The sequence below is a fragment of the Gopherus evgoodei genome, unplaced genomic scaffold (assembly GCF_007399415.2).
Source record: "Gopherus evgoodei ecotype Sinaloan lineage unplaced genomic scaffold, rGopEvg1_v1.p scaffold_33_arrow_ctg1, whole genome shotgun sequence".
Lineage (NCBI taxonomy): Eukaryota > Metazoa > Chordata > Testudines > Testudinidae > Gopherus > Gopherus evgoodei.
In genome coordinates this window covers 2,513,418-2,537,741 of record NW_022060005.1, presented here as the reverse complement: position 1 = coordinate 2,537,741, position 24,324 = coordinate 2,513,418, and the positions used below count along the sequence as shown (strand labels likewise).

Below are 24,324 nucleotides of genomic sequence, written 5' to 3'. Positions count from 1 at the left end.
CCACAGAGGTGGATAGAAGGAACTCTGCCCTCCCAGCTGCAGGGTGTGCTGTTTCCAGTTAAAATGGAATTAGGATGAAATCTAGACACTGCTGCTGAAATTTCTCTTGCACACCTGATTCCTTGTACCCACTTTTGCACAGACCAATGGTAGCTGTGCACAGCAGCTGGCCAGGGCTGGCCTCGGCCACAACGTGGGCATGTGGAAAGCAGGTTTGATGAACAAAATTAGAGGCACTTTTGAAAATCCAACCAGTTGTGTCCGGAGAGAAGCAATAAATAGACCCAGTCACCTTGCACAAAGTGATACAGATGCACACGTGCCCTACAAGCACCAGCCATGCTCCCTGTAGTCACATATCATACTCACAGCAAGGTTGCCAACTTTCCCCGTTTTAAGAGTCCCAAGCTGCGTGCCCAGCTCCTGGAATGAAGTGACTGTAGGAAAATCTTTTTAAAAAAATTCTAAGTAAGTTGCTAGCCCCTATGGTTGAAGAAAAAAGCTTGAGAACATGACCCAAGTGTATAACCCAAGGGCTCAGAGACCAGAACGGCAAGAAAAATGCCATTTTTAAAAATGCCAGGGTTTTTAAGACAATCTCCTGATTTTTTGAGGCATCTCTCCTGCTTGTTTTGAATGCTTCCAGGTGGTGGCATGGCTAATCCACCACTGGTGACTCTGGAGAGCTGGCATCTATTCTTGGCTTTTCCCTGGGCCTGCTTGGTGACCTCAGGCACTGCCATGCCTCGGTTTCCCCATGTATACAAGAGGAATAATGATACTGTCATGGAGTCACAAGACCTGGTCTACATTCCCCCCCCCCCACCAACTGTCATCAGGCTCTGGGGAATGACCCCTTTCAGTGTGCAGGACCCACATAGTTCCACGGGGCAGGCCCTCGGCCTCTGAGACTGAGTCTTTGGCAGTAGTCATTCCTGTCTCTCTACTCAGCAAATCCAGCTGAGCCAGATTCCTGCAGGAGGCTTGTATGGCAGCCCTTCAGGGCACCAGGATCTCAGAGTCCTGCAGAGACACAAGCAGCCTTTTCTAAACAAGGGAGCCATTTATTAGTCACCTGACATACCAGATCTGAAAGGCCATGGGGCAGCAGAGAGAGGCAGAAATCAGGGCCAGCTTTAGGAAGCGCAGGGCCCAATTCGAAGAGTTTCGGCGGGGCCCCGGCAGGGATGACTTTAAAAAAAAAAAAAAAGTAAAAAAAACCACGTGGGGCTTGTACTCACCAGGCGGTGCTCTGAGTCTTCAGCGGCGGGTCCTTTACTTGCTCCAGGTCTTCGGCGGCACTGAAGGACCCAGCACCAAAGTGCCACCGAAGACCCAGAGCAAGCGAAGGACCTGCCGCCGAAGTGCCACTGGAGACCTGGAGCGCTGCCAGGTGAGTAAAAATTAAAAAATGCGCCTCTAGCCAGGGAAGGGATTCTCACTGGGCGCGGGGCCTGATTCGGGGGAATTGGTGGAATAGGCCTAAAGCCGGCCCTGGCAGAAATTATGCCAGTCCATCCTGGCCAAGCAAGTGCCATGAGCCAAGCTTTCATGGACTCCCTCCCTGTCTCCCCCTCCTCTTTGTCTGACCACCTCAGTTTCTGCGTCCCTCCAAAAGGGCAGCTCTTAGTCCAGTGCACCTGTCCTGCCTGCTGGGATTTCCTGTTAGGCACTGATTGTTTGTCTTGCTGGATCCTCTGTTGATCTGGATTAGTTTCAATTAGTTTCTCTAGTTTCTCAATGACCTAGTCATTCCCTCTAGACAGCGAGCTGCCACACACCCATCTCCTGCCCTGTTCCAGGAGCAGCGTTAACCCTTTTGCACTCATGGGGTAGCAATGCAGCGTACCGAGGGAAATTCCCACAGATGACTGCCTTTGTATAATGCTTTGAGATCTGCAGCTGAGAAGCGCTAAGTACGAGCTGGATATTATTGTTTGGGCTCTCACCACAGATGGATGCAGCAAAGACAAATACACTTCCTTCCGTCACTCAACACCCCCCCTCCACCCTCCTCCCTCCTGTTCTTTAAGATGAACGACTCCAGACACATTGAGTTTTGCTAAACTACATTCTACTTTATTACCCTCTAATCCGAAGCAAGGAAGTCAAAAGTTAAACCCTTGTCCCACCTCTGTGCCCGCGGCCATCTCCACCCCTGTGCCATTCCCAACCCATCTCTGTCCCAGGACACACCTCCCCCAACAATAAACCAACTTTTCAGGCCCTTCCCTGAGACAAACAACTCGAGCCAGTGACAAAAGCCAATGATCTGGCTGGGAGAACCCAGGTCCAAGTAGTCACCTGCTGTGGTAACTAGGAGATGTAGCGCTAGCCCCTTACCTGCCAGCAGCCGCACTCCTAGGCAGGAGGCGGATTCCAGCAGCTGAGCTGTCAGAGTTCCTGACTCCCTGTGGCCTCCTCACTGATGGACTCACCTGGCCTGCTGACTTCCCCAGCTTCCTTCTCTGCCCAGCCTCTTCCTCAGGAACCGGCAGACGCCCCCTCTCCCATGCTGTTCCCTCCTCCTGGGGTGTCATTCATAGCCCTTTAGGATTCAGGGCCGCTTCCCCTGATACTCACAGGACATTTCCTGTCTTTCCCAGTGCAGCGAGTTCACAGTTCTCAGCTGGCTGGCTCTGAAGAGCAAACGCTGCCATTTCCCAGCACTGTTATCTTTGACCTCCACTCCCTGACTGTCTGACATCACTGCAGAGCTCAGGCAGTAACTTCCTTCCCCAGTTCGGTCTGTCTCCGTCTCTAGCTGTGAGCATCGCTACTTAACCAACTGGCCCCAAGAGGCCAGAGGGGATTTTTTCATTGACACCCATCCAGGAGCACAGTCAGACCCAGCATTAGTGCAACCAAAGATAAACGTAGAAAATGTACTAGCTCAGCCTTCCTAACCATCCTTTGTCTAGCACGGGATGCGTCACGCAGAATCTACGGGGAGCCGTTATAATGAGCTGCCCGGAGGCTCCAGAAAGGAAGGACAGTATAGACATGACACCCTAAAGCTAATAGAATGGAGGGGGAACTGTATAAATGTGACCCTTCCTAGGCTAACACAAAGCCGAGGGGACCATATAAATGTGACACCCTAAAGCTAATGCTATTGACACTGGATTCCCTGGGCCCACAAAGGTTGTTCTAGGCTCCCCATGAAGAGGAGGGCCCGTGGAAACCAGTTGCTGCTCTGCATGGTGAGGGTGAATTCATCTCCCTGGAGCAGAGAGCAAGGCAGAGTCCTGAGCCTTTCCTTTCGCATCCTGAAAGAGGGTCAGGTCCCATGGAGCGGGGCTTGTGCATCTGTGGCTCTCAGGCCAAATTTCATACCTTTGCTGGGCACTGGGTCACTGGCCCCGCCTTTAAATGGCTATAACAAGGCAGATTCCCAGCCACAGAGGCCCTTCGCTGTGCTTATTTCTCCAGGTGTCTCCAGCAGCAGGGAGTCCCACTGGTGAACCATGCCCCTGTTCCAAAGCCATTCCTCTGCTCCAGAGACAGATCCCCTTCCCCCCACCCACTCTCTGTCTGGTTGTCTCTCCCCCAACCTCTGCCCCACATCTCCCATGTCTGTCTGCTCTGAGGTCTCCTCCATTTCCTTCCAAGCCAGTGACAGCACAGAGGCAAACAGAGCGGAGCAGGTGGAAAAAGTCGCATGGGGAGCAGCAGCTCCGTAATCCCATCTCTATCCCACAGCCCGTGATGTTAGATACCCCCCTGCCCCCGGCACACCCATACACTGCAAGCTCCATCTGCTTCCCATCCAACCCCCTGAACACTAAACACTCAGCCCCCTCTCACTCTGATTCCCACCACCCACCCACTGCCCCCTCTGGTTCCTACACCCCCAGTCCCCTAATCTCATCCCCCATCCTCCCCCCTGTCTAGTTCCTATTCCAGACCCAGCCCTCCACCCCCTTCCCTTCTAGCTCTCATTTCCACCTGGGTATGGGGTGGGTGGGGGGAATCCCCTGGCCCTATGCCATTCAGGGCAGGGGGGAGGGGGAGAAAGGGGTCTCAGCTACCAGGCGGCTAAAGGCCCATTTTCCTACATCAGCAGTGAATAATGCTGCTAGTGTGAGGGGGAAAATTGCCACACCCCCCCCCCACAAAGAATCCCCTGGCTGGGGGCAGAACATGCCAGTCCCCAACCAGCCACCTCCAGGGCATGGGGTGTTTCTGGCTCTCTCCAAAGACAGGGGTTCCCCCTCCCCTACATACACCCTGCTTAGCCATGTTAGTTGCTGGGAGGAGGTTGCTGGGCCCAGCTCTCTGGAGGGGCAGCAGCACTGGCCTCCCCTTCCCCTGGTCTCCATGCGCTGGGAGCTGAGAGAGACTTGGTCGCCCAGGACCGGGGGGACGACAAAGGGACAGGGCATTGGAAGTGGGTGGCAGGATCCTGAGCCCAGGCCTCGGGTGGTGGTGTAGTTGTCCCGATCCTCCTCTCGGCCTCCCACCAGGCGGGCGGCAGCAGGGAGAGTGGGCTGTTGGTGCCGACGGCATGGAGTCTCTGGTGGGCCGCCAGGGCCGCACTGAGGCTGAAGGCTTTGCCGCAGTCGGGACAGACATGCCGTTTCTCCGCGCCGGCCTGGGCGTGGGCCCGCTGATGCCGGTTGCGGTGGGAGCTGCGGCCGAAGCGCTTGCCACAGTGGGCGCAGGGGAAGGGCTTTTCTCCAGTGTGAGTGAGCCGGTGCCGGTCGTAGTGTGAGCTCCAGGCAAAGCCTTTGCCGCAGACACCGCACTGGTAAGGCTTCTCACCCCGGTGCAACCGGCGGTGCCGCTCCAGGGCAGCTGCAGCGGTGAAACCTTTGCCACAGTCAGGGCACTGGTGAGGCCTCCCTTCCCGGGCGGCGTGAGTGCGCCGGTGAGCCAGCAGGGTGGAGCTGACGGCAAAGCTTTTGCCACAGTCGCCGCAGCGGTAGGGCCGCTCGCCGGTGTGGATGCGCCGGTGCCGCTCCAGGTGGGAGCTGACGGCGAAGGCCCGCCCACACTCCCCACACCGGTAGGGCTTCTCTCCCGTGTGGATGCGCCGGTGACGCTCCAGGTGCGAGATCCAGCCAAAACTCTTCCCGCAGGCCCCACACGGGTACGGCTTGCCGGCAGCTCCAGTCTCACGGGCCGGCTCTGGGTCCTCAGCAGGCCTTTCCCGGGCATGGGTGCGCTGGTGTTTGGCCAGGGCCGATCCCCAGCGGAAGCGGCGCCCGCAGTCCGGGCAGGCGTAGGGGCGCTCGCCCGTGTGCACGCGCTGATGTTTGAGCAGGTTCGAGCTCTGGCTAAAGCATTTGCCGCACTGTTCGCAGCGGTGGGGCCGCTCGGGGCCACTCTCCTCGATCTGGTCGGGCCCCTCTCCCACCCCACCGCCATCCTGGGTCTGCGTCCCCTTGTGCTTGAAGCGCTGCGGGTCCGTCTGGTGATTGAGGCGCTTACCGCAGTCGGCACATCTCTGAGGCGGGGGCGGGGCTTCCTCCTCGGCCTCCTCCTCCTCCACGGCCGCTGCGTGGGTGCGCATGTGGCGGTCCAGGTGGGAGCTCCAGGCAAAGGCCCGGCCACACTCCCCGCACTGAAAGGGCTTCTCTCCCGTGTGGATGCGCTGGTGCCGCTCCAGGTGGGAGCTCCAGGCGAAGGCCTTGCCACAGACGCCGCACTCGTATGGCTTGCCGCCCAGGTGGCTCTTCTGGTGCCGGGTCAGGGCGTTGGGGTCGGCAAAGCTCTTGCCGCACTGCGGGCAGCGGTTGGGCTTCTCGCCGCCCGGCGCGTGGGTGCGCTGGTGGGTCAGCAGGGATGAGCTGACGCTGAAGCGGCGCCCGCAGTCGGGACAAGCATAGGGGCGCTCCCCAGTGTGCACCCGCCGGTGGATGGTCAGGTCCGAACGCTGGATGAAGGTCTTGCCGCAGTCGGGGCATTCGTGGGGCCGCTCGCCCGTGTGGATCTTCTGGTGCTTGGCCAGCGCCGACTTGTGACTGAAGGTCTTGCCACACTCGGCGCAGGTGTTGGGGCTCTCCCTGCTGTTAGCCGGCGGCTTGTCCCCTGCCTCAGGGCTTTGGGGAGCCTTCCCAGCGCCGTCGGCTTTTTCCGAGGCCAGCTCCTCCGGGCTCGCTTGCTGGGGTTTCTCCTCTTCCTTCCCACTGGCGGTGCCATCCGCTACTAGGGGAGAGACACCCAGACACGAGTTATTCCCTGCCCGGCGAGGGGAACAAACCACAACTGCTGAGGAATGTTAGTGATGATAATGCAGCGTTCAGGCCTCTATCTTTGCCTGAGATACAATTTTGGGTCTTGTTGGCCTATTTGGCTTTTGATAGTTTTATATTCTTACTAATATGGATGAACAAAGAACACTGTGTGTTACATCTGCCCAAAAGCAGATGCGGGTGGGGGCGAGGGGGGATGATAAATGCACTAAAGTGTTGCTGGGTAGAGTGGGAGTGTAATATACAAGCGTATACTTGAAAACTTCCTCAAATCCTATCTCAAGGCAAGGTCAGGCAACCAATCAGGAGGGGTGAAGGGATTGTGCGTGTGGGAGGGGGGGTATAAGAAACACTAACAAGCCAAAGACATGCCTGTCTCTGACCAAAGCATAACCTCACTCAAAAGAAGTGATACCGAAGCCCCAAGACCCTCCAAAATGGCACATGACCATAAATTGTAAGGGGTGGGACCAAGGGTGTGCCCTACAGGTATAATTACGTGTGCTATGGATGGGGAATGGGGACACTGGAAAAAAAAGGCTCTGCCAGCATGCAGAGCTATGGATATGCTTGCCTGATTAACGCCAATAAACATCGTGTTGCCTACACTTCAGACTTCTGGTCTTCTGCTTTCTGTCTGCCCTTAGCAGGGAGATCGAACGGCCAGCAGCCACATCTCCCCCCAAAACCCTACCCCAAAAGGAGGGGACCAATTCTGCCTCTGCAGCTCATCTGGACACTCCCGGGGCTCAGTCAGGGTTGGTGGGAAGCCATGCGTGACATTGCAGGGATCCGCTCCTTCTTGGAGAGGGACTCACCTGCCCGGCCACCTCTGGGCATGTGGAGATCCAGGGCTGTTGGCTCATCCCCTTGGTCCAGCCGGGAGAGCAGGTCAGGCTTGGAAATTGGAAATTCTGCTTGGGGACAGGGCAGGCGACAAAATGAGCAAGATCAGAGCGGGTTGGGCACTGCCCCCCACCGCGCCTCCCTCGGCCTCAGTAGCCCCTTCCCAGAAGCCCGTGGGGCTCATGCTCTCAGCCATGACCAGGTCCTTAGTCCTTCTCCCCTCTGTGAGGGGCCTCGGCTCCTATCCACCTTCAACCTCTCTCCTCACTGCTCAAGACACCCAACGACATTACAGCCCATCAGAGAGGAGTCACTTTTATACAAGCTTCTTCCCCACCCTATTACTCCTGCCCCTGTTAAACAGGCTGCTTTTCCCTTTCCCCACCCCTCTCACTCAGCCTGCTATCTCATCCATCAATTCTCACCCCAAAGCTCCTCAAGGGAGATCTCTATGTCCAGCCCCCACATGCTCACCCTCCCACTCAGATTCAGCCTCCCTGAACTGCCTTTCCTAGTAACTATGAGGGGCCTGTTCCTCCCACTCCTGGCCAAGTCCTCTTCACTCCCTCTGCTGCCTCCTGTGCAGGGACCCACCTCCTCCTCTCCCAGACCCTTCTGGCACGTGTCTTGTCCTGTTTTGCTGGCTTCTGCAGCCTTGCCTTTGGGAGATCCTTTCCTCTGCCTTTGTCTCCCTTGGCTATCACTAGGGCCCTACCAAATTCAGGTCCATTCTGGTCAATTTCACAGCCATAGGATTTGAAAACTGGTAAATTCACATTTGCAGATGTTTACATCTGAAATTTCAAGCTGTTGTAACCATGAGGGTCCTAATCCAAAAGGGTGTGTGTGTGTGTGTGTGTGTGTGTGTGTGTGTGTGTGTGTATGTGTGTGTTCGTTCCACAGGATTGCCACCTCACTTCAGTGCTGCCTTCAGAGCTGGACTCTGAAGACAGCAACCAGGAAGCTTCCTGGAAGTGGGTCTGAGCTCTCCCCCTCCCCTCCCAAGCAGCTGTGCGGGGGTTGGACAAGTCCTGTGCCTCCCCAGGGCAGCCGGAGCTAGGGGCCCCCTGGCTGGGGCACTCCTAGCAGCAGAGGGAGATCAGATTTCATGGGGAAGGGCTTATTTCACAGTGCGTGACATGTTTTTCACAGCCTGAAATTGGTAGCGTCCTAGCTACCACCATCCCTTGGGTCCCATTCCCATGGCTTCATTCACTCCCTTCTTCACTGCATCCCTGAGTTCTGGGGCATAGAGGGAAGCAGGAAGCAACTCCCCAGCAAGGAAGACCCCTGAATGGGGCCACTCGTGGCTCCTTATGGAGAAGAGGAAGCAATTACTTACCGAGGGCCATCAGGGTTTCATAGCTCTCCTGCATGACATCCCTGTACAGGGCCCTCTGCCGGGGGTCCAGCAGCACATACTGCTCCATGGTGAGACGCGGCTCCTGCCTCCTCCACTGGCCGCTGGCCTCTGCAACAACAAAACCTCTTCCACTCAGCACCTGCCGCCCCAGTCATAAGCCCACCGGCACAGGTACTACAGGGCCAGGCTGCCCTCTGCTTCCCGGGGTGACTGTCATTCCCATATCCCTGCTTTTTAGAACCCCCTTGTTCCCTCCCCTATGCAGACCTGCTGTGCTTCTACGCCACTACCTCTTATTCCTGGGAGCACTCCAGGCTGCAGCATCAGATGCCTGGTTATGAAGTGGACTCTGTTGGCGTTACCCTGATTACAGCAGCTGGTGGCCCTGCATGAATCAGAACTTTCTTGGAGGTTGGCCTAAGGCAGCGGAATAAACTCTCTCAGGAAGTAATGACCCTCACAAACCTCCCCACCTTCCGCTGCCAGTGCAAAGCCCAGTTCTTGGACCTGGCTTCTCCGACAAACATATAGCACTGGAGGAGGGGCATGAATATATATGTTAAAAATCGTGATTGCAAAGTGCTCAAATGCTACGATAACGAAGGCCATGTAAGCTCCCGACATTGACATGTAACCGAGCAGAGCATGGAGGATCCATGTCACGGAGGGTTTTGTGATTTCTAAACAGACCTGCCTTCAGAATGAACACCGAAAATTTCTAAATTTTCGGCAAAGGAAAATTCCCTGAAAAAAAATTTGTTTCGGGGCATTTGAAAGGTTTTGTTTTGACTCTTGTTTCATTATTATTTGGTGTTACATAATGGCACGTCTCTCACATACACATTTCAAAAATTCAAAATGAGTCATTTCAAAACACAACAATCAAAATGTTTTGTTCCCTTTTTTCCCCCTGAAATAAATCAATTTGATGACAGAACTGCATATTACGATGACATAAGGTTTCCATCTAGGTATCTCCAACCATCTCTAGAACTAAGGGGTGAAGTTTTCAGAAACTGCAAGTAGACCCAATTCCTAATCATTTCAATGGGGCAGGATCTGATAGCAGGAGGCGTGGAGCAGGGGCAATGGGGAATCTGGAGTCTCAAGAGAATGTGTTGGGGGGGTCTCCCCTTCTTCCCCCATACCCAGGGGCTACTCTGTGCAGTTGACACAGGGGCTAGAGGGAAGCAGCTGCACATGCAAGACAGAGCAGCTGATATGGAAAAGTCTATGCTAACTAGCTTCAACTTCTCCATCCGGTGGCTGCATTCTCCTGGCAGCCCCCACCATGGTCCCATCTTTGCTGTGTTCCAAGCCAGGAACAGACTCAGCCAAGGATAAGAATAGAGGGAGGGAAAGAGCTCAGATCCCTTTCATCTACTGATGGCATCGGACCCCTCACCCTCTCTTGGCTAGAAGCAGAAAGATAAGATATCTACTCATGGGTGGGGCTCAAACCTGCAACCTCTAGATCCAACAGCACAAGCTGCAATTGCCAGACCTAAGAGACCCAGTGGTTGGCCCCACCACCAGGAGCCAGCTCTAAGCTCTTGGTGCTTCTGTCACTAGAGGGGAGACGCACGGATTATACAGGTGTGTTGGGGGAGGGTAGCAGAAAGGGAAGGGTAACTACAGTATTGCCAACCCTAAAAAACATTCAGGCCCCAACCAAAAAACCAACAAAATACTGGGGGAACGGGGGGTGTAATTTTTTTTCTGTTTTTTGAGCCTATGGGGGGTCACATTTTCAAGCATCTCTGCAGTTTAGGAGGCTGGAAACTCGTATTCTAGAAATTTTATCTCATGGCATTTGGTGCAGGAAATCTGGAGAAAAGAGCTTGGTTTAAATTTTTACATAACTTCAGTCCTGAAACAGTGTGAGATTTTCAAGCAGTATACAAAACACAGTCCTCTTTCACTGCCACATGGCATTCAAGCCTCTGTTTTGCCTGTCCCCAATAAAATGACCCTAATCCATTGGCTAAATTTCAGCTCCACGTGGCCATCAAATTACAACAATAATCTCCCTTGAGCCCAATAATTAAGGGTACAAGGGTTCCCACAGCCTTGTGAAAAAGCCACATGCAGAGAAACGTCAGTAGCAGAATTTGAATACAGAACCTTGCGGCACCAAAGCACGTACTTAAGCCTCTTGAGCTAAAGGAGGAACTTCAGCAGCTGGTGCCAGTAATTGCCTCTGAGGACAGAGGCTGCTGTGACACACACTTTATAAGGATCAAGAATAAAATCCCCTTCACTGCATGAATTTCCAGGTGAAATCCTGCAGAGGACATCTGACTAGTGAACAAAGAGGTCCCTTCTGGTCAAATAATCTAGGTCTTTAAGTGTGTTATGATTACTCCTGGAGGTGGATCATTTACATCTACGCAGGGTGGGTGCAAAAAGTCAACCAGATCAGAATGTCGGAGCTTTTGCATTTGCTTCGCACGGATGCGACCAGACTGCAACAAAGTGCGAGGCAGACGGAGAATCACACTCCACCATATCAGAGGGGCAGGGTGGTGTCAGGATGGGGAAAAGAGGCAAAAGGCTGTGGGGGAAGGAGAAAGGAAGAGTTAAAATACTGATCTGTCCCAAGCAGGGACTCTGTGGAAAAAGCATTGTGAGGGGTTCTGTGTTGATGGTGTATCCCATGGGATTTCCATGTGCCAGTCCCACCTACAGAGGGTAAATCCGGGCAATGCCTGTCCAGTGTCTCTGTGCTAATTTACACCAATACAGCATCTGTCTCTGGTTTTTAGCCCATGTTTCAAAGCTAAACTGTTTTTCTATATTTTAAACCTTTTTCCTTGGGCAGCTGACAAATCTTCTTAGTCAACCACAACAGCACATCCTGTGGAGTCAGCAACGCATGCCTTGAGTCGCTGAAAACTGCCTCCATTTATTTTCACCCTCTTCCACCAATTTTTACAACCCAGCAGCAGGTTCAAATCATTCCCTCCTGTGTGAATTCATTGACACTGACTTGCCCAGCTGGGTTAGTTAATGGTTAAGAGTTAATCATTGACTCAAAACTCTTGCAGTTAGTTATCTGCAAAGGAGGCCACCCCCTTTTCCAAATCACCAATATATTAAACCGCCTAGCGTGGACCTGCTATTAAGCTTTTGCCTCTATGTTAACTAGCCATTTATACTTACTGTTTCCTGTCTCTTAGCCAATTTCCAACCCAGAACAGAACTTTACCTCTCATTCCATCAGCATTTAGTTTCCTTCATAACCTTTTTGTGAGGGGTTTTGTCAAAGTTTTTGAAAATCCAAATTAAATCTGTCTACCACTTCTCCATTGTCCACTATTTGCTGTGGTTCTCCACCTGGGGTACACAGAAGCCTTCCAGGGGTTACGGCAGCTCCTTTAGATATCTGCCTAGTTTTACAACAGGCTACAGAAAAACACCAACAAAGTCAGTAAAAACTAAAATTTCCTAGAGACAATGACTTGCTAATACTTCTCTATATACTACACACTGAAATGTTAGTCCAATATTTATATTCCGATTGATTTGTTTTATAGTGATATGATAACAATGAGAAAGGAAGCAATTGTTCAGTAACAGCAGCTGTGAGCCTTTTGTATTTTTAGATCTGATTTTTTTAAGTGAGGTGAAACTTGGGGGTACACAAGACAAATCAGACTTCTGAAAGGGATACAATAGTCTGGAAAGGGGAGAGCCACTGTGTTAGTGAACTCTGATATCTTAGCAACATGATGTTGCTTAGCAGAAGCTATGCTGGTTAGTCTATATCACATAATACTGACCTATCAGCCTGTGAAGCTGAGGGTTTATAACCCTCTTTAGATATTGCTGGAAAAAGATTTTCCACCTACTGAAGTAAGGTTCACTCACCTGCAATTCCAAGGGCCAGCACGCTTTACAAATGTATTCTCTACTCTTCAGTCCTGTGCTCTAGCAGCTGATTTTCACGTCTGATTGCATTTTCTTTTGTTACTGGCAACATATTTCTCCTTCTCTAGCAAAGATACTTTCGCAAGCGCTGACTAATTAAATCCCACTTTTCAGTGCCTGATAATACAGGCGCCTTTTGACATCCAATTTACATTCCCACCCACAGCCAACCGCAGCTCCCTGCCGCCTTCAGCAAGTTAAATCCCCCACACACGCACAGAGGAGAATAGGAACTTCTGGATCCGCTTATGCAAAGAGGAAAGAGCTCGGGCTTGCCAGTGACAGCAGCAGCTCGGGGACTCGCAGACCCCCAGGATAAGAAGGAGCCATTTTTACAGTCCGGCCACAGCCAAGACCGAATTCTCTCGCTCTCTTTCTCTCAATCACCTGCAGGCTCCGGCTCAGGAGCTGGTCTGGGCAGAGCCCGGGGCAGGTCCCAGGCACCGGAGAAAGTCCCCCTGTGGGCTGGGCGCAGAGGGCGCTTCGCTGAAGGTCTTTCCCTGGCGCAGCAGCTGCTCAGCCCTGGCTTTTGGGTCACTATGGACGCAGCTGCTGGCACTCAGCGCCTGACCCAGGAAGCTCAGCCCCCTGATATCCTGAGCGAAGGAGCAGCAGCAGCAGCAGCCTCCGCCTCCCGTCCCTTCGCAATAACCAGAGCCCTCTGGTGGCACCAGCTCCTGGATCCGCATCGCTGCCCTCCCGCCGGGGCAGAACATGGCCCAAGGGGGCGGATGTGGCCGGATGGATTCGGCCTCGCCCTGTATCTGCCCCCGGCCCAGCCGCTGCGGGGAGTGTGTCGGGAATCCGGTTCCAGCGCTGCCGGGCTCCCCGTGCCCGCCCCGCGGCCTGGATCCCGGGCGGGTATAAATCAGCTGAGTTTTTGGAAGCTATGGCTGTTTACACCCCTGGGGATCTGACTCCACTGACTCCCAGGGTGTGATGCTAATTTACACCTGCTGAGGATCTGGCCCCCACAAAGCAATGCCAATTTACACCAGCTGGGAATCTGACTCCACTGATTCCCCTGGAGCTATGCCAATTTACACCCACTGGCCCCCAGAAAGGCATGCTAATTTACACCTGCTGGCGTTCTGGCCCTCAGCACTTGCATGGGGCTCTCCAGCCAGGCATTTCAAAGTGCTTCACAAAGAAAGGCAAATCTCATTATTATCTGTATTTTATGGGTGGGAAACTGAGGCATGGATGGCCTGTGACTTGTTCCGGATCATGCACCAGGTCAGTGCTGGAGCCCAGAGCAGAATGCAGGAGTCCTGTGCAGGAAGGACCCTCCCAAAACCTGTTCAGGTTCCCACACCACATAACAGTCTAGCAGGAAGCTAGAGTGCAAGCTGCAGCCCAGGGGGGATCATACATCCTGTTATTGTCCGTACAGCACCTAGCACAATGGGACCCTGGCCCAGGATTAGGGCTCATCGCGGGAACATCAGACACTCTTTCCCCTCTGAAGCTCCAGGGTTTGCTGGGGAGAGGACAGGGAAAGATCCAACAGGAGTTTAAGCTGGTCTACAGAGATCAGAGGTGACAGAGACTTGTGGGGGGAGACAGACAAGGTCCATTCCACACCCAAACACACGCTGTGGAGAGCATAGGAGCTTGGTGGCTGGTGAGCACAGAGGGAGCCAGGACACTATCATTAACCCCCGTTTTACAGATGGAGAAACTGAGGCCCAGAAAGCAGACATGACCTGGCTAAAGTCCCCCAGCAAGCCAGATGTTCTGCTCTAAGCAGTAGTCACACTCGCCCATGGGGGAATAGCTACTATGAGCAGAGCCAGAAAGGGGGGGGGGGACTCATGGAGAGCAGCATCTGGGCACAGGTAGGGGGAGGGCTCTAGTTGGGAGTCACTCCTCTGCTCCTCTTGGCCTCCCCAAGCTGCTCCCCGACTTTTGGCGGCTTTCCCACCCCCCATACACTTTTCCAGTCTTCCCAGCACCACTGGAGGAGATGTGAAGGCAAATAAAGAAGCCACTAGAAGAAAAATACACAGGTGGTCAAGAGGAGGTGGTGGGAGGGAACATGGGTGACTGGAGCTTGCCTCAGTTTCTCCATCTGTAAAAAGGTGTCAGTGACAGCTGACCTCCTTCATAAAGCACTATGAGATCTACTGATGAGAAATGCTAGATAGGAAGTGGGTGTCGCTCCTGTATGAGAGCGAGGTAGTATTATTGCACGGCCTTGATGAGCTCCGCACCTGGCACACTACACAGGTGTAGCAATCCTGTCACAGAGTGGCCCCTCTCTATCACACTGGGGTGATCCCCACCCCCACCTAGGATCCTGCACGCACATTTACTGCGTGCAGGAACGGGTCATAGACACAAGAGAAAGACCAAGTGCAGGATTTATACAATTTCCCCAGAGCTGGCTCGGCTCCTGCAGGCGCTCAGGGGGGCAGAGCCTGCGGGGGTCAGTGAGGGCAGCAGCTCTGGGACTCGCAGACCCCCGCCTTCCCAGGAGTAGAGCTGGGGCAAGGAGGGGCTGTTGGTGTGAAGTCACTTTCCTGCCTGGCCCTAGACCTTTACCCAGGTCTCTCCCCTTAACCTGCAGGCTCCGGCTCAGGGGCTGGTGTCGACAGAACCTGGGGCTGCCCCAGGGCTGCTTCCAGCCACTGGAGAAAGTCCACCCCATAAGCTGGGCCCAGTGGGGGCTTTAATGAAGGTCTCTCCCCAGGACAGCAGGGCCCAATGGGCAGATGCGGGATGCTCAGCATGCCTGGGAAAAAAAGCTTATTCATTTCCTCCAGGCTCACAGTCACATCCCCGGTGATGCTGCAGGAAACTAGCTGGCCTCTGAGCTTGGGCTCAGAACTGGGGGGAGCTGCACTGCACTGCCTGAGCCTGACTGTCTGATGACCCCAGCTGTGCAGAAGGATTACAGTTTCCAAGTGGGGAGAGAGCTCTCAAGGAGGAAAAAAGAACTACATTTCCCATCCACTCCTGGGAGTGCAGGCCAGTTTTCCACTCCCAGATAGCCCAGGGTTTTTCTCGTGCTGCTTTGGACAAGGGAGAGACTCTCAATGTGCAGTGGTAGTCAAAAAAGTTTACAGAATGTTGGGAATCATTACAAAAGGGACAGATAATAAGAAAATATCATATGGCCTCTATCCATGGTATGCCCAAATCTTAAATACTGCATGTGGTCACTCCATAGATTCATAGAGTATTAGGGTTGGAAGGGACCTCAGGATTATCTAGTCCAACTCCCTGCTCAAAGCAGGACCAACTCGGACTCCCAACAAAATCCTCCCAGGCAGGGCTTTGTCAAGCCTGACCTTAAAAAAAGGCGATTCCACCACCTCCCTAGGCAACCCACTCCAATGCTTCACCATCCTCCTAGTGAAAAAGTTTTTCCTAATATCCAACTAAACCTCCCCCACTGCAACTTGAGACCATTACTCCTTGTTCTGTCAACAAAACAAAAAGGATACACTGGAATTGGAAAAGGTTCAGAAAAGAGCAACAAAAATGTTTAGGGGTATGGAACCGCTTCCATAGAAGGAGAGATTAAAAAGACTGACTATTCAGCTTGGAAGAGACGACTAAGGGGGGATATGATAGAGGTCTATAAAATCATGACTGGGTGTGGAGAAAGTGACTAAGGAAGTGTTATTTATTCCTTCTCATCACTCAAGAACTAGGGCTCACTCAATGAAATTACTAGGCAGCAGGTTTAAAACAAACAAAAGGAAGTATTTCTTCACACAACACACAGTCAACCTGTGGAACTCCTTGCCAGAGGATATAGTAAAGGCTAAGACTATAACAGGGTTCAAAAAGGAACTAGATAAGTTCATGGTGGCTAGGTCCATCAATGGCTATTAGCCAGACTGGGCAGGGATGGTGTCCCTAGCCTCTGTTTGCCAGAAGCTGGTAATGGGCAACAGGGACTGGATCACTGGATGATTGCCTGTTCTGTTCATTCCCTTTGAAGCACCTGGCATTGGCCACTGTTGGGAGACAGGATACTGGGGTAGATGGGCCATTGGTCTGAGCCAGTATGGCCATTCTTATGTTCTTATCACTGCTGGTGTGAAGTAGTTTGGGAAAGCACTGGAGACTACAGAGTACCTAGACAGACAAGGCGTGGGGGATGGCTTTGGGACACAGTCAGCCAGGGACTCCATCTATGGTCTGCAAAGAGCTGAGCCTGTTCCAGAACTGCCCCTTGGGTGATGAAGTCACTATTGACCCACAGGGCTCTGATCCATGTAAGCAGAAGGTAGGGAGGGTATGTATGAGAAAGATGCTCCCTGGAGTTTCCTTCTGAGTCACAGCAAATATACGAACCAGGACAGTGGGATGGGAAATGTATCCCAAATCTGGGAAAATGTATCCAAACTCCTGGGCAGGAAGGAGGGAATTTTGGAGAAGGGTCTGTAACCCACTGGTGCTGTGCTTATAACCCAGCTGCTCTGGGCATAGCATCAGGTATCACACATGGACACAAAGAGGAGCCCTGAGACAGAGAAACACACACTGTGCTTCCGTTATTAGCAGAAGGCAGGTCTTGAAAGAGAAGAGTGACAGAAGATAGGGTGGGTTAGGCTGGGAAGATTTCAGTGGGACAATATTGCCATCTTTCTCAGAGGCTAGTGACTATTTTTTATTTCATTACCATAGTACATAGAAGTTGCAGTCATGGGCTATTGTGCTGTTGTGCTCGGTGCTGTACAAACACAGAACAAAAAGATGGTCTCTGATCCAAAGAGCTTATTAATGAAGTACAGTTGTTGGGACTGGGTACGTGGGTTTAGCACAAAAAAAGGGGGGGGGGAATCCGTGGGGAAAAATTCAGAAGCCATTTGCAGGTCACTGAGCAGTGGTGGGGAGGGGAAAGGTGCAGGGACATGAGGTCCAATCCTCTCTTTGTGAGCAGCATATAGTTGTATGGATTTTTATTACAGAGGCACCAGGTGCAGCTCCAGGGGTAAGGCTGAGTTATGTATTACGCTTAAAGAGGTTGAATCCTTTGCTCTGGTACAAACAAAAAATGCAATAGATCCTCCCATAAAATTGATAGCAGTGACTTGGAGCAGAGAATACATTTTTTTGAGAATTTTCAAATAAATCTGTTAACTAGTTTAGGGGTAGCTTATCTCTTAGGCCCAGCCTGGTTAACTCAGTTAGTAACATATGCAGCTCTCAATTTCAGGGTTATAGGTTCAAGCCCCCTGTTGGGTGACAGGTTTGGCTACTGCTGGAAGACAGGATAGTCTGCTAGCTAGACCTTTGGTCTGACCCAATGTGGCTGTTCTTAGTTAAAATCTATTTTAAAATGGAAACTTTAAGAAATCCAGCATCAACATTTTTTGTCCCTGAGGATTTCAATCATGGTATGACTCTTTGAACTTCCTATATTATTAAAACTCAGCAAAATCTCATACATAGGCTACATTTTTAGGATTATTGGTTCATCCCCCTCGTACCCCCCCCCCCATTATTTTTCATAACCTCATGTTTCTCCTTCAGCAGAGGTTGAACAACGTATATCTTCGGAGAATTCCGCTGCCCTCTTCCAAAATGGTTGCCATCTTCTATTGTTCTCAATGGGACTGAGTCCGCCGCTGCCCTCAGTTAGGTGAGTATTTTGAGAAGGGCATCTGTTCCACTGTTCTCCATCAGAGACCAGCCTAGCTGCAGAAGGGACTCCCTGGTTACCTTCTTTGAGGGCAGCTTGGCTTCGCTCTCCTTGACAGCAATTGGGCCTGGCAGCCATTCTGAGAGAGGGCAGTTCTCCCCAACTTTCTCTGATGGAGATTTTATGCAGTTGTCAGATCAACAATCACTTGTGAAAAATAATGACAAAAAGTGACCATGAGCCCTAAACATTTCTTTTCAAAAGTTACTCAGTGCACTGGATCGACTCAACCAAAAGGGAGAGGGGAAACTGAGGTGTACACTCCAGCTGCGTTTGTGAGATGCTGGTGAAACAGAGCTGCTGTTAACCCAGTTAATCTAGCCTGCATGCTCTAGCTGCTTTGCGCTGCTCCAGAGTGAGGTAAAGCAGCCGGAGTGTCATGGAAGATTGTTTTGGGGGCAGGGATGACCTTTTTGTTCTGTGTTTGTACAGCCCCTAGCACAGGGGCTGGGGGGAAGAGACTGCATCTCCTAGGCCCCACCACAACAATAATATACAAATATTAAGGTTGATAGCTTTTAGTAATTAAAAAAGTGTAGTTTGGAGAAGTTCTCTGAGCGTGTTGTTTAATGTTCATGTATGACAGCGGTTTCCAACCAGGGGTACTTGTACCTCCAGAGGTACGCAGAGATCTTCCAGGGGGTACATCAACTCATCTAGATATTTGTCTAGTTTTATAACAGGCTACATGAAAACACTAGCGAAGTCAGTACAAACTAAAATTTCATACAGACAATGACTTGTTTATACGGCTCTATATACTGAAATGTAAGTACAATATTTATATTCCAATGGATTCATTTTATAATTATAAGGTAAAAATGAGAAAGTCAGCAATTTTTCAGTGGTAGTGTGGCTGAGACACTTTTGTATTTTTATGCCTGAATTTGTAAACAAGTTGTTTTTTAAGTGAGGTAAAACTTGGGGGTAGGCAAGATAAATCAGACTCCTGGAAGGGGTAAAGTGGTCTGGAAAGGTTGAGAACCGCTGGTGTAAAACCTTTATAATTAAAAAGACAAGGTAATTGCCAGATAAAAAATATGTGAAGGTGGAGGTACGGTCAAGAAGCTACATCAATATTTAGGATAAAAAAAATTACAGTGTAGTTATCCCTCCAAGCTAAACATTATGAATTCAGTAAATTAGGAGTTTACGTTAAATCCAAATCACTTTAAGCATGGAAATGCAGCGTTAGGGAACCCAAATGACCTTAACTCAGCCCTTTAGACTCCCAGGTGTTTAGAAGTAGTCACATTGCAAATTAATTGGTGGCCAAACAATAAGGGGCAATTTTCTTCTTCTGCAACACATTTTTGTTAGTCAGTAACAAAATGAAGGAAAGCAGGCCAGTCCCAGTCCTGGACTGAGGGGTCAAAAGGAGTGAGTTCAAGCCATTGAGTCACTGTGCAAACTTGGTTAAGTCACTTCACCTCACTGTGACTCAGCCTTACCCATCTGTAAAATGGGAACAATGTTACATACCTCTCTCTTTACAACATGCCTTGAGATCTAGGTTTCAGAAGCATTACACATAGCTTGATGCAAGAACAAGCACAAGGAAACATCACAGACACTTACCAGCTGAAAGAGAGCTACTGCTTGTTGCAGAGTGACCACTTTAGGGCATCAGGTGTTTGTTTTTGCCCAATTTAAAGGGCCAGTGTCACAAAAGGCATTCTGGGGGGAAAAATCCTAAAAGAGGGCAATCTTCCACTAGAGAGAGTTAATAGAAAATAAGAAGCTTTGAGGGAAGGGAACAATGGTACTTGTTATGCTTTGGCTTGTAATGTCATCACTTGATTACAAGTTTTACCTACAAAATCTCCACCAAGCATTCTCAAAACTACAATACCCGCACGAGGAAATAAAGAAACAGATCAACAGAGCCAGACCTGTACCCAGAAGCCTCCTACTGCAAGACAAACCCAAGAAAGAAACCAACAGGACTCCACTGGCCATCACATACAGTCCCCAGCTAAAACTCCTCCAACGCATCATCAGGGATCTACAACCCATCCTGGACGATGATCCCACACTTTCACAGGCCTTGGGTGGCAGGCCAGTCCTCGCCCACAGACCACCTGCCAACCTGAAACATATTCTCACCAGTAACTGCACACCGCACCATAGTAACTCCAGCTCAGGAACCAATCCATGCAACAAACCTCGATGCCAGCTCTGCCCACACATCTACACCAGCGACACCATCACAGGACCTAACCAGATCAGCCACACCATCACCGGTTCAGTCACCTGCACGTCCACCAATGTAATATACGCCATCATATGCCAGCAATGCCCCTCTGCTCTGTACGTCGGCCAAACTGGACAGTCTCTATGGAAAAGGATAAACGGACACAAATCAGATATTAGGAATGGCAATATACAAAAACCTGTAGGAGAACACTTCAACCTCCCTGGCCACACAATAGCAGATCTTAAGGTGGCCATCCTGCAGCAAAAAAGCTTCAGGACCAGACTTCAAAGAGAAACTGCTGAGCTTCAGTTCATCTGCAAATTTGACACCATCAGCTCAGGATTAAACAAAGGGCTTAGCTACACTCAAAACTCCAAAGCGCTGCAGCGGGAGCGCTACCGCAGCAGCGTTTAGAAGTGCGAGTGTGGTCGCAGCGGCAGCGCTGGGAGAGAGCTCTCCCAGCGCTGCAGGTACTCCACCTCCTCATGGGGATTAGCTTGCAGCACTGGGAGCCGCGCTTCCAGAGCTGGGGCACTGTTTACATTGGCGCTTTACAGCGCTGTAACTTGCTGCGCTCAGGGGTGTGTTTTTTTCACACCCCTGAGCGAGAAAGTTGCAGCGCTCTAAAGCGCCAGTGTAGCCAAGGCCAGAGACTGTGAATGGCTTGCCAACTACAAAACCAGTTTCTCCTCCCTTGGTTTTCACACCTCAACTGCTAGAACAGGGCCTCATCCTCCCTGACTGAACTAACCTCGTTATCTCTAGCTTGCTTCTTGTTTGCATATATATACCTGCCCCTGGAGATTTCCACTACATGCATCTGAGGAAGTGGGTATTCATCCACGAAAGCTCATGCTCCAAAACGTCTGTTAGTCTATAAGGTGCCACAGGATTCTTTGCTGCTTTTAGTCCACTGTGGTAAGCACTAGGTAACACTCCCTATTATTAGCAGCTAAATACCTGTAAGGGATGCATAACTAAGGCTGTGTTAAATTTTGTACTTCAGCAGGAATTAAGTTTCTCTGTCTATTTTTACAAGCTTTCTTTCCTAACTCAGGCCTGAACATGCTTCTTTGTGGTGTCCAGTTTAATTTTCCATGGCTACACCAAATAGATTGACTAGATGCATAGATTCCAAAGCCAGAAGGGACCATTGTGTTCACCTAGTCAAATTGCCTGTGTGACGCAAGCCATAGGACTTCCCCGAATCAATCCCTGTTTTAACTAGAGTTGATCTTTTAGAAAAATGTTCAGCCTTGATTTAAAAATTGCTCATGTTGGAAAATTCACCACAACCCTTATTACATTGTTCTAATGGTTAATTAACCCCACTGTTAAAAACTTGTGCCTCATTTCTTGTCTGAATGTATCTAGCTTCAGATTCCAGGCACTTGATGTTGTTAGACCTTTGTCTGCTAGATAGAAGAGCCTATTATCAAATTTTTGCTCCCCATGTAGGTACTTATAGATGGTGATCAAGTCACCCCTTAAAATTAAATGGCTTGAGCTCCTTGAGTCTGTCACTATTAGGCATGGTGGGGGGCAATTTCTCACCTGCCACTTGCTTTTCATTGTCACTGTCATCTAGGCAAAATGAATATAAAACACCATTAAACCTGAAAGGCTAAAATTTGCCCTTCTTTGCACAGGTGTAACCAGCATTGCCAGCCTTTGGTGTTCAAAAAATCTGGAGCTAGGCCCCAATGAATGATGAGATTGCCTTAAAAATTATGAGATTAAACCCCGCCCCCCATTTGTCTTATTTGGGGGCTTTTAAGCTTCATGTTTTCATGCTTTCTCTGTAAACATGAGTACTAAAATCTTACTTAAAAATAAAAAAGCTGATCTTCTGACATAAATGAAGTGAAACCAGAAGTTGAGGTTTAAGGGGGAAAAAAACTCTAAATATTGTGAGAGTTGGTAACAATTAGGCAGAAGGATCAAGGCAGAAGGAAATTAAAACCAATTCTTCTTGTTTGTCCTATGGGAATACCTAAATATCCTAATGAATGTAGGAGTTCCTTTTTGCTGGGCACTGCACACGCACATAAGGCTAAAAGTTAAAGCCAGAGTCAAATGCAAAATAAGACACGCTTAAAAGAAATCTTTCAACACATTAAACATGAACCACTACAGCATATAGCTTTTGCAAAGAACCACACTGTACACATAGAAGATATGTGTTTTTAACAGTGAGGTGTGAGGGGTTTTGAGGTTAACTCATATCAACCATAACTTTTTGTCAAAGTGTTTTGGGTGAGTTGTTTCTGATGTCAGTTTCCTTCAGTGTTCCAGCCCCGGTTCTGGGACCTTGATTGTTTATGATTCTTTTCAGCAGCCTTTGACATGCTGAGGAAGATAATGTTTGACCAAAGGCAGAGTAAAGCCCTTCGGAAACAGAAATATCAGAAACAAAAAGAGCAAACAGTGCGACACGGTAATTATTGACTGTGCTCCAGTAGTAAAGAGAATTTCTGACTGAGATCAGGGCCTCGTTGTGTACATAGTTGGAGGAAAGCACCTGTTTCAAAGACCTTATTATCTAACTAGACAAGACAAAGGGTGGGAGGGGAACAGTGAAGAGCCAGGAATTCAGCCCAGGTGTCCTGTCCTACCCACTAGACCAGGGGTGGCCAAACTGTGGATCACGAGCCGCATGTGGCTCTTTTACAGGTAAAGTGTGGCTCGCAGAGCCCCTCATGCCCCCCTACATTCTCTGCCTACCAGATGGGGCCCAGTGGTGGGTTTCAGCTCTGTGGAAGGCACCTGCCAGGGCTTGGGGCTTCATCCCTACAAGGCACACCTGCTGGGCCCGGGGGCTGCAGCAGCAGCAGGACTGAAGCTCCCGAGTTCCAGCAGGTGCCTTCTGCAGGACTGAAGCCCTGAGACCCCCTCCCTGCAGGGCAGAAGACCCTAGTCCCACCATCCTGCCACAGGGATGAAGTCCCAAGCCCCAGCAGACAATCCCAGCTCTCAGACTTCTGAGATTATCATATGCGGCTCAGGGGATCAAGGTTTGGCCACCCCTGCACTAGATCATGCTGCAGTCAAGAGCACCGTTGCTTCTCCATGCAGCACAAAACCTCAGATCCTTGATTACAAGTGCAAATGTGGAGGGGAGCATGCAAAGTTGGCATTTAGCTTGAGCCTTTGTATCTTCCTGATGCAGGGCTGGCTGCATACTCCAGGGTAAGAGAAGCCGGGAGGCTGGTCTAGCATGTGCCAGGTGCCAGTGACCCAAGGGGCTTATAGGGCAAGGCTTCCTGGTGCAGGGGAGAATCTAGCTATCCCATGATTGCTGGTGCATGGAGGATCTGTCTCTCCCGGGGTGACGTGCATGGAGGATCTGTCTCTCCCAGTGTTTGTGTGGCATGGGGGATGTGTCTCTCCCGGGGCTGCTGGTGCATGGGGGATCTGTCTCTCCTGGGGTTGCTAGTGCCTGGGGGATTTGCCTCTCCTGGGATTGCTGGTACATGAGTGATCTGCCTTTCCAGGGGTTGTTGGTGCATGGGGGATCTGTCTCTCCCAGGGTTGCTGGTGCATGAGGGATCTGTCTGTTCAGGGATTGCAGGTGCATGGGAGGATCTATCTCTCTAGGTGCTTCCTTGACCCTCATCATTATAGCATCAGAGCACCTCACAGCCACTATTGTATTTATCCTTAAAGCCCTGTGAGGTGGGGCAATGCCCAGGTGTGGTATGCCCAGTTTACAGATGAGGCAGTGAGGCATAGTGAGGTTAAGCCTGGGACTTGAAAAGCTGCCTGAGAAATGTGAATACTTGAGTTCCTACAAAAATGAATGGGAATCATTAATAATATCTGCTGCTTTACTGCTGTAAATCTCAAAGCACTTTATACATATAGGGAAACTGAGGCACGGGGACACGTCCAGGTCTAGAACCAAAGTTAGGCGTTCTCTCCAGCAGGCCACACTGCTTCCTTTTTCTTATGCATCCCCTCCATATTATAGAAATCCAGAGTGCTGTATTTCAGGGTTTCCTTGTACTCCCCACATCTGTCTGTAGCTGTCTGTTGTCTCTTGTCATATACTTACCTAAGCAGAGTCAGGATGAGCTCTACCCTGACATCTGGTGGTGAATTATGGGGAGTGTGGAAAGGAATTTTAGGTATT

The 24,324-nt window shown here is 50.6% G+C and overlaps 1 protein-coding gene across 3 annotated transcripts; it reads right to left on the bottom strand.

The window, feature by feature from the left end:
- Positions 1-2,063: 2,063 nt before the first annotated feature.
- Positions 2,064-12,901, bottom strand: LOC115641010 (zinc finger protein 883-like). 3 transcript variants are annotated; one of them, XM_030544078.1, is made up of 4 exons: positions 12,724-12,901; positions 8,386-8,514; positions 7,016-7,111; positions 2,064-6,150 (listed from the first exon to the last, which is right to left on the bottom strand). In XM_030544078.1, exons 2-4 carry the CDS (start codon positions 8,471-8,473, stop codon positions 4,244-4,246), a joined length of 2,091 nt encoding a protein of 696 aa, XP_030399938.1. In that variant the 5' UTR covers positions 8,474-8,514; positions 12,724-12,901; the 3' UTR covers positions 2,064-4,243. The 3 variants fall into 3 exon arrangements, with proteins under 3 accessions (XP_030399938.1, XP_030399940.1, XP_030399939.1); XM_030544080.1 differs by having other exon boundaries at positions 2,064-6,147; XM_030544079.1 differs by lacking the exon at positions 12,724-12,901 and adding an exon at positions 12,277-12,716.
- Between the last annotated feature and the right edge of the window lie 11,423 nt (positions 12,902-24,324).